Here is a 10,512-nt window from a genome sequence, read left to right as displayed (position 1 = left end):
TCAAGCCTCCCCACACCATTATGCAGGGCATCCATTATCTAACAGCTTCTGCTTGCCTAAATGGCCCTGATCACATCAGCACTACAATGATACCAGTGTCTGTAAGGACCCTCTAAGTCCCTCTTGCCCATGAAGCAGCTCACTCAGTGGTCTTAAGACTGTCTAAAACTTTCCAAAGACATTAAACAGGTTACTAAAGTAATTTCATCAAGTCAGTGAATTACATAAACAAATAAATCTAACAATGTCCGTGATTCCATTGACTAGTCTTTGAGTCAGCTAACACCAAATACACATCCAGTGTAATGTTTGTGCTGAATAATTGATGAGGACTGTTAGTTTAGGGTCACTGGGAAAAAAAGCTGATTAAAGTATACTTAATTTGTCTTCATGAAAGAGATGTATCACTTGTGGGGAAACTTTGAGTTCAGCAAGTTGCATTCACCCTTAATGGCATTTGGTATCAGGAAAATTCCCCAGCACTGATTATAACCTTATATAGACAAACACTGTTATCTTTCACACCTATTTAGATCACAAAAGTGACACAACCAAGGCGGTGTACATAGAGTTTGGTCATCAATAAGTATCAAATGTGCATCATCATAATTAAACATATTTCTATCTTTCTAGGGTTTTTAAAAAAAAAATGTTTTCCCCTAAATACACTTGAGTATAGCTGCCACACATGACAAGTGATTATACGTTAAACACCCCACCCCCACCCAAAAAAAAAATGCATCACTGCAAGTGAATGTGTGCTCTTTATGGAGTTTATTTATTGTCCTCCCTATTGTGTGATCCTCCTTATAAACACCAGGATGACTCAATGAGTGTATATTAAGATGCTTCTGTCTCCCAGGATAGAAGCAGGTGGTGGGTTGAAGAGTCAGGTTATCAGAATATGGAATGAACGCATCTTCTTGCCTACAGTTATCAAAGGGGCCCTCCACAGTGATAAGAGTCCCCATTATGTGGCTGTCTGTCACCTATCTCTGAGAGGATGGTTTTCAAGTGACAAGCCTGGGTGTGTGTGTGTGTGTGTGTGTGTGTGTGTGTGTGTGTGTGTGTGTGTGCTTGCCTCTCTCTCTCTCTCTCTCTCTCTCTCTCTCTCTCTCTCTCTCTCTCTCTCTCTCTCTCTCTCTCTCTCTCTCTCTCTCTTTCTCTCTCACTCTCATTTTCATTTTCATTTGTCATTGAAGCGTAGTCAGAACAGCTTCATATGTTCAAGTAGTGAGGGTAGGTAATGGGTCCCTGGGAGTGAGTGAAGATTAGACGAGTATGCATCTCCTCAGCGCTCAAACAATTTTTGAAAAACCATTTCACAGCAATTCATAAACTTTTTTTAACACGTTTTCTCCATACCAGCATATGTATCAGGTTGACATACAGGCATGGGTATGTGTCTGTATGCATGTATGTGTGCACACATGAACAAATGTATGTGGTTGATGAATGAGCGTGAGAGTATTTATGCATACAGAGTTTTCATGCTCTTGTCTGCATATGTGAATATGCACTTGTGCACTAAGTAGTAGTTTATAACAGCATGTCACAACAGCATGTCACCCTTTCAAGTTTGTCAAAAAAAAAAAAAACAGCTGGTTGTACAGTCATATAATAATAAACTGTGTTTCAGGGTCTGGTGGTGATGTCTGCAGAGCTGGAGGAGGTGGTCAGTAGCATTCTGAAGGGCCGTGTCCCCAGCATGTGGATGAAGAAGTCCTATCCCAGCCTAAAACCCCTCGGCAGCTATGTCAACGACTTCTTGGTCCGACTCAAGTTCCTACAGGTAATCTGCCATGTCCCACTGGCTCAGGTGTAGAAATATGAAATGGGAGGGAAGTCAGTCATACACAGTCATTTTGAACTGAAATGTTAAACTAAACAGCTGCAAAGCCTAAAAGAACAGATGGGTGTGTGAAGGAGAGAGGACAAAGAAAGGGAGGGAGGGAATAAAAAAAACGAAAGAGGGAAAGACTTAATTTCTTTTTTAAAATTAACATGTATTTTAGTTGTCTTTTAATGTCTTTTAAATATGAGTCCAAATCCTAACCGCTCTACTTAAAAATCTGTTTGGAGTTTTCATCCAAAGCATCTCGGAGCATCAGCAATACAACCCTAACCCTGGTTCTGTTGATTCCAGATTCAACCCATTGAACAAAAGAAGGAATGAAACCTCTAACCTTGCCATTGTTAGTTCCTAGCTCCACCGACTGAACTGCACAAGACCGTTTTATTCAGTTTGACTTATAAACAGACAGTAGTCATGGGGATGCAGTGTGTGTGATGTGCTCTGCACCCATGGTCTGAGCTAGCATGGCAAATGACCTGTCTTGTTAGGTGGACTGGTTCATTTGATAATCAGTTTGCATGTCATGTCTAGCCCCCTCTCCACTGGAGAAATATTCTCTTTTCCACCAGTGCTCAGTGGAGTGAAGAGGAAAACTGTCTGTGTGTGTGTGTGTGTGTGTGTGTGGGGGGGGGGGTTATTTCAAAAGTCATGGGGCTGTTTATCTGTCTGGCTTGTCTGATAATCACATGGTTATGATTAGAAAAATCCATTCACAGAGCACTATGTCACCTCCTTCCTCTTCATTCCACTCCTGGTATGTATTGTGTGGTTATATGTTTACTGTTGTTATGTTTGAGCACACGAAACAAATTCCAAATCAACTGTAAAGTTGATATGGCAATAAATTCTTGAATATTGAATATTATTTGTTGAAAAATGTGAGAATGCAGCTTGAACTTGAGGTATTTTTACCAAGCATAAACAGGAATATTAGAAATAAATCTTTTACAATACACAAGAAGTACGTTTGAAAACTAGAGGGCAGGCAAACATTCCTATCATAATCTTTTTTTTAAAATCAATGTTAGTCAGGCACAGTTCCCAAATCTCATCATGGTTTTCATTCTAAAGTGCAGAATTGCTAACCATTTGCTAATAACATGTTTTTAAGTCTTTTTAACTGGATCTAATCCCAAACCCACAGATTTGGAGTGAGTAATTCAGCCTAATCCAATCAAAACCCACTGGGTCTTGTCAGGTTTGGTCAGATTTGGTCTTAAATATATTCTCCCTCTCCCCTGCTGTGTGTCCAGGACTGGTATGAAGATGGAACACCAGTGGTCTTCTGGATGTCAGGATTCTTCTTCACCCAGGCTTTCCTAACAGGTGGCCAGCAGAATTACGCCAGGAAGCACATCATCCCTATTGACCTGCTGGGCTTTGACTATGAGGTGCTGGATGACAAGGAGTACAAGAAGCCCCCTGAGGATGGTACGTGCACAAACATGAGGATGATCTACATGCACAGACATGAGGAGGCAACAGCAGTTTGTAGGGAGACTGTGAGAATGATAGCTTGAAATGGAGAAGGTGGCTTGTTTTACTGGTAGGGTTAAAAAATGAGGTTATTGTGGTGAGTGCACATCGCTATCCTCACTCAACATTTACCATCAAGGTAAATGGTATAGTGTTTTAAATGTTGAACGACCGAGCTGCTTATTGGCCAACAGTAGGAGAATGTTGATGTACACGGGTGCTGCAAAAGGTATGGGTCATTGTGTTCATGTGTAGCAGGGCAATGCCAAAGGACAGTATTGTTCAGCAATTATACTCTTGATTAATGGAAATAAACAAATAGCCAGACAGAGGAGGTCTGTAGAGGACTAGAGAAATAAGACAAGGGATGGAGAGGTTCCAAGAATAAGGGTAAAAGGAAAAGTGAAAGTGGTAAATTTGCATTTCACAGCAGAATCTGAAACAAGGGGGATGGAAGTTTTCAGCTGGTAAACAAGAGGTAGACATCCAGATGGAAACTGACAGATAAACAGTCCATCCCAATGACACAACAGTGGAGAGAGGCAATGAAAACGAGAGCGTGGGAGAGAGAGACTGTCAGAAATACCCTCCCCAGTCTTTCAGATGTCTGCATCAGCCCCTTGCTGTGCTTCTGGCTCCACTGCGGGACTCTCAATCAAAGATTCACATTAAAGTCTCATCCTCCATCAATCCCCTGCCGAGCTATCACTGCACTCATACACACGGACTACCACAGACTACACTGCTAGGCTAGAGGTCGCTGTGTGCCCGTGTGTGTGTGTGTGTGTGTGTGTGTGTGATGAGACATTGTCAGTCAAGTATTTTTTTCTTTTCTACTCATGCTTTCATGTAAGAAAGGGGGCATCTTTCCGTGAACTTAAGTGAGTGAATTAAATTAAAAATTGCATAGTTTTAGATAGAGGCCATTTATGTTAGGATCAAGTGGCAAATTAAGTAATTAACTTCTGAATTTTCTGTATTGGAAGGGAATTGATCTGATGTTTTTAATTAGTTTGTGTGCATGGGTGTATGTATGTGTGTATGTGTGTGTGTGTGTATGTATGTATGTATGTATGTATGTGTGTGATACTCAGGTATGTACGTACGAGGGCTTTTTCTTGACGGTGCCCGTTGGGACAGAAAGACCAAACTCCTTGCCGAGTCCTACCCTAAAGTGTTACACGACACTATGCCTGTGGTAAGAGTTGCAACCTAGACATTTCTCATCTTCGCTTTTTATTTTCCAAAGAAATGTCTCACATCCTTCTAGACAAAAATAGGTTTTGATTGCTGTTGGATATGCATGTTCTCAGATTCGGGTGTCATAGTTCAGTGACGTCTTTGACATCAGCCCAATATCACCACAGGTATCTCAGAGCATTTCTAAATAAAATCAGTTTTCAACAAAGGATCCAGAAAGCCATTTGGATTTGAAAGGTGTATTATATGGTAATGCTCAGGACAAAATTAATGTACGTGCATCTGTGACTTCTACACAGAGGTGTCACGTTTATGTTTCTCTCAGCTGTTCCAATTCCATAGCTCAACTGCTCATATTCTTGTAGAAAATGTGAGTGTATATGTACGTATCAAGTCTTAGCACACAATTATTTGATGTAAGGAGTGAAAATTGCTGGAGGCAGCAGCTGATGCCTCGGTAAAGGAAATGGAAAATAAAAACTATGCCTCCTTGTTGCATAACAGTTCCTTTATATAAGCGGCAATGGTTAACTGGAATGGAAATTCCTTCTCTTCTTGTAAATTCCTCTGGGTATCAAGGCAGAAAAAGAGGAGGAATAATATCTTCCTTGTATCAGCTTTTGAAATCTTTATTCAACTTGTAAAACTCCTACGAGGCATCCCTTCTTGTGTATAAGAGAACAGACTACTATGGGCCTCCGAGGAGAGAGAACAACAAACAACAGTAGCTTCGGTTCCACCCAGGAGAACGCTCAACGCTCCCGTTCCCTGGAACCCAGAGCAGAGTAGCAGTTTCAGCACTTTCCATGCCATACCTTCAGAAAGTTGGTCTCCCCCTTCCTTTCTCATCCTCCCTCGTTTTCTGAGGGGCTTTCTTAATTAACACAACTAGATACGGTGTATGAATATAGGTTGAGCTGGAAATATACTGCCAGCGGCCAAGTTGGCAGAAGACTCCCAGACAAACTAGGACTGTTTGCTTTGTGAGTTTTCCAATCTTTTTTTTCCCCCTGCTCTCTTCCTTGTCCTGACAATACATCCAAGCATTATGAATAATGCACAAGACTGACTTTTTTAATATTCAAACATTTTAAGGCAACTTACTAACAGAATCAGCTTTTGACAAGAGCAGAACTTAATTAAAAATGTGTTCATTATTTGTGGGGGTAAAACAAGAGGCTGCTATGGCAGGCTTTGAAATGCAAATCTCACAGAGGTGCCAGTTATGGAACTTGATGAGTATTTTTCTGGCTGCAACTCAACAGTGTTTTTTAGTTTTTTGAGTTTATCCCTTTTGTATAACAGAGGTCTCTTAATAACCTGACGGGACCCATCCTTGTTTATGCTAATGTGTAAAAAGTTTGTCCCCAAAGTTTTTATTTGTACTTTAAAATTTGCATGACAAAGTGAGAGTGCAATCTCGTACCACAGTTAATGCTTGGATCAAAAGTTGGCTAATAAAAACAAAAAAGCAACTTATTCTTCTTCAGTTTACTGTAATGTTGCGTTGCATCAGGCCATAAGTCCCCATTGTTTTCCCTCTGTAACAGCCTGTTTTTACCCTCTTCGTCTAGATGTGGCTGAAGCCTATCAAGCGACAGGACATCCCCCAGAGGATGTGCTACTTGGCACCCGTCTACAAAACCAGCGAGCGACGCGGCACCCTGTCCACTACAGGCCACTCCACCAACTATGTCATCGCCATAACCCTCAACTCCAACGTGCCCGCTGAGCACTGGGTCCGAAGGGGGGTGGCACTGCTCTGCCAGCTCAGCTCCTAGCCTCTGGTTTGGCTTACTTCCTGTTTAATCAGATGTGTTACTGAAAGAGGTACATTTATAAACAAAATTAGCCTTGATGTCTCCCTTGTGATCTCTTTTATGCAACATTAGAGGAGTTGAGTTAGATGCCGGCATCTCATTTGTTAACTAGAAGATGGTATTCCTGACCAAAGCTGTACAACGGGGCACTATTCTGAAGCACTGGTACTTTCATTTTAACAGTGGCACTAGTGATGGTGTTTTGTTGATGGCCCACCCAGAAAGGGAAAAAAAGAAAAAGAAAGAAAAACCTCTAAAAACTATGAAATCAAAATGGGAGGAATGGACTAAAGCTTAATGGGTTTGAAATCAGTAAATATAGTCAAGATAGACAAATACTAGTAGATGTAGACAATACACAGAATACTGTAAAATTATCTAACAAACCAATGGAGAAAGCATTTCTTCTACATGACAACAGAAATAATTTTGTATTTCCATTTTTGAAGGTCTTGGAAATATTATTGCCCCAGTATCTGTCCATTTTGGAGTTTTGTCCTTTTTCTGAAGTAAAATAGTTCAAGAGCCTGTACTTTTTCTTTTGGTGAACTGTATTACATCAACATACTACATGAATGGGATTTTGCCTGAAAGAAAAAGAAATCAATAACTGCTCCTGTCCTCCCTTTCCTTCCCCAAGGGCATACAAGTATCACTGATAACTTTTTTCAGCAATCCTGGCATGGTTTCTGGTGCCATGTTAAATGATTATGATACATCGCTGAGTAAGCACTGATATAGTTACGTTAGTTGCAAAGATTGGTTGTCTCTCCAGGTCAGCAGGCATCAGACCCATTCTATCAGACAAAGAATCGTTTCAAAGTTTATTTTCCTTTCTCAATGGGAAGAATTCACACTCATCGACAATGATGCAACTCATTTCATATACAGTTTCTTCAACAATATATACAACAAAATAAATTCAGTACAGCTAAAGACCTTCAAGTTTTGTTTTTTTGCCAATGAAAAGTAAAGAAAACAAGTGGGCTTTGGGGCATAAAGGCACTGTGAATGTCCTTGGCAAGGAGTTAGGATGACAAATCAGGAAAAAATATTGGAAGTGATAGATCTTGTACTTATTCAACAAGCAAATCATTAATCCAAATCACATCCAATTTCAATGTTCTATGATTGGAATCACAAAACGGAATACCCTATTGCCATTTGAAAATAGTGAAAACCTTATTCGAACTAATTAGTGTGCTTTTTAAAGTAAATTACACTTATCAAAACAACAATAACACTTGGATGGTGAACTATGAACTTGGTTTTGTATATGTGTGTGTGTGTGTGTATATGCACACACATACACACACATACACACACACACAAAATTGTTTAAATTATCATCATACATTAAGTAGCTTTAGTAAAATAGCTTATATACACAGATTTGGTTCCAAACGTAAGGCTAGTGTAGTTGATCTGATTGATTGAAATGATATGGTGTTTGATCCCACTGATATCAAAGAAAGTTGAATCATTTAGACACTAGCCAAGAGGATGGCACAACACAGAAGAGCTAACGTCAGAACTCTAGTCTACACCAATCTACAGACCAGTGGCCACTCTTTCAAGGATGAGGATGTGTACATCCTTGATGGGGAGGAACGACCATCCATGAACTTGGGGGGGGGGGGGATCCTAAGAGTACATCTATCATCATCTTACATTGCTGTGATTGCAACCATTCCCAAATCCTCTGAATAGTACACATGGCCATTATAACTCTAGATAATGGTCACAGCAATTTGCATATGAAAGCCATCGTTGGTTTTGGTCGTTATGCAACTGTTTTGTTTGTAAGGGTGGGGATACCTGCAGTCAGTTTAGACTGAATATATCACTTAGATGAGTGATGAAACGTATCTGTCAATAAACGTATACAGGTGAACTGATTCAACCTTCTTTGATGTTCTTACTTGGATTATTGAGCATGTATAAAGATAGATCCCACTGATAGTGAAACATACAACATTGTTTTATGGCCAAGTAAATAATGCAAACATGGTTATTGCCTATGTTACCAGTTCCTCTGCGCCCCAAAGAACAATATTTGCAGTCAATCCATGTTAAAAAAAAAGTTTACAAAATACTATTTCATTCATGCTTCATGCATGAGTCTGTCAGTTCAAATACATTAGTTTAATGTGACTGAAGTTGATTCACACCCAGTTAAGACAGACAATGGATGTCACATGGAGATAGGATAAATGAAGCTACACTCATATTTGTGTGCTTTAACAGCTGAAGCCAGGCTAGCCAGCATACCATTTGAGCAACACAGCAGCCAATGGAATGTGTTTTTTTATTTTTTTGGGGGGGCGGGGGTCGTCGGCAATGATGAGCACCAGCCACTGATAGCACTAAGATCCACGGGGAGAAAATATCCATGGTTGGCCCATTTTTGGCGCAGTCAGCAGAGATGAATATATTTAGCCAAAATATTACCTCACAGAAATATTATCTGGCAAAAAAATACTGAACACCTTCTCCTATGCTTTGATAAGTTAAATATCCATTAGAAGTGAAAATAATGCCAACAGCTGAAATTGTAAGGGATATTGTTCAGTCTGATATGAGGATATAAGTTTTTCGTAAACATAGATTGTCAGGATCAATTAATAAATTTATTATTTGGTAAAAGTACTAAAAGCAGTCCTTGGGAATGATTTTTTTTTGGGGGGGGGGGCACAATTGCTGATACCGTCAAGATATTTTGTATTTAAAGAATATTTTCCTAATCCTGAAATTTGTTCTCACCGACAACACTCACCGTCTTTATACTCTGTCATATAACATGTCTACAGCATAGCAATCTAATCAGTACCTTTTACATAAAGCAGCACCCTAAATCTAGTAAATTCAAAACACTTTTCTCATTACAGACAGAAATAGCAGTCTACTGTGTCTGATTCTAATTTGTCTAATGTCTATTTCTAGATTCATGTTTTGAAGCAGCTGATTCATGTACGACTTGATACAACATAAAAGCCTCAACACAGATGTCTTATTTCTACTACAGGATCGTCAACCCCTACAAACTAATGGTCACATAACATTTCAGATAATTAGTTATCAACTATGTAAACAGACACACACACTTGACCATGACTCAAGTTTCAAATTGTAACGTTAAGGCATTGGCAGCTGTTTAACACTGAACCACTTCAATACTCAAAGTCATGATCAACTCAGACAACAGAATATAATTCTGAGGGAAAAAAAAGCAAATGGAGGGACCTATAGAAAATATAATACTGAGAATTGTAGACAATCTCCCATAGGAAGTTGGAGGAGTGCCAATATTTTGACAAAGAACCTGAATTGCTGTCCAAATGTTTCCCGAAGCAGCAAGATCCAAGCCATTTATTCCAGCTATATTCTATGATGGTATTGGCTGATGGAGCTTTAGTGCCTGTCGTTTCTCTGCTTTTTAGGGACACCATGAGAGTGTGAGGTGTGGTTGTGTTGCCGCTCCAGTGGCTGGGACTTGGCACAAAGTCACTAGACATATGATGAACAGCATGACAACATCACCAGTCGATGATGAATGGCCAGTGAAACATGCCACAGATGCACAAAGGCGCAGATGACGGGACACAGCACAGGGTTGATAAGGGAGAAGGGAGTTGGGGGGTTCGAAACTGACACACTAACACCACATTATGATGGATGAGCAGTGGGTTGCTGGGCTATGACAGCTGCCTCTTAACAGGGAAGCACATCCTGTGCCGTCTTACAAACTAGCAGCATTTTTCAAACTAGGAGCAAGGTAGTATGAATACTGTCCACTCTGTCCGAGGCAAATGCAATGAGGCAGTCGTGAACACCTGTATGGATTATATCTTGAGGACCCCCTTGGAAACAAGATGGTACTTCTCATGGGGATATTCCTAATAAAGAATTTCCAACATATAATCTCACTGAGTAGATCTGCTCCAAACTTCACTTAAAATTTGAGTTGCTTGCATTTTGATATGGAATGCCAGATGAATTGAGATCTAAAAGCTAGTGTGACCTTAACACAGTAAGTAGAGTGGGTGCACTCCTTCAGTACAGCTTTGTGGTTTACAGGAAATTGGAAGAACAGAATTGACGAGACTGAGGCCAAAGAGAAGGAAAGTGTAAACACCATCAGCATGACTTTGAGATATGCGT

The 10,512-nt window shown here is 40.0% G+C and overlaps 1 protein-coding gene across 1 annotated transcript in view; it reads left to right on the top strand.

The window, feature by feature from the left end:
* dnah7 (dynein, axonemal, heavy chain 7) overlaps nucleotides 1-6,355 on the top strand; it is a 304,502-nt gene extending 298,147 nt beyond the window's left edge. Inside the window, exons 62-65 of the mRNA XM_056288870.1 lie at nucleotides 1,640-1,792; nucleotides 3,109-3,286; nucleotides 4,426-4,529; nucleotides 6,106-6,355. Coding sequence (XP_056144845.1) covers nucleotides 1,640-1,792; nucleotides 3,109-3,286; nucleotides 4,426-4,529; nucleotides 6,106-6,312 — 642 coding nt within the window. The 3' untranslated portion in view covers nucleotides 6,313-6,355. The remainder of the gene's footprint in view (nucleotides 1-1,639; nucleotides 1,793-3,108; nucleotides 3,287-4,425; nucleotides 4,530-6,105) is intronic.
* Nucleotides 6,356-10,512: the final 4,157 nt, after the last annotated feature.

This window comes from Lampris incognitus, chromosome 11, assembly GCF_029633865.1.
Source record: "Lampris incognitus isolate fLamInc1 chromosome 11, fLamInc1.hap2, whole genome shotgun sequence".
Taxonomy (NCBI): domain Eukaryota; kingdom Metazoa; phylum Chordata; class Actinopteri; order Lampriformes; family Lampridae; genus Lampris; species Lampris incognitus.
The sequence above is the reverse complement of the archived record's forward strand: the minus strand, read 5'-3'. Positions and strand labels throughout refer to the sequence as shown.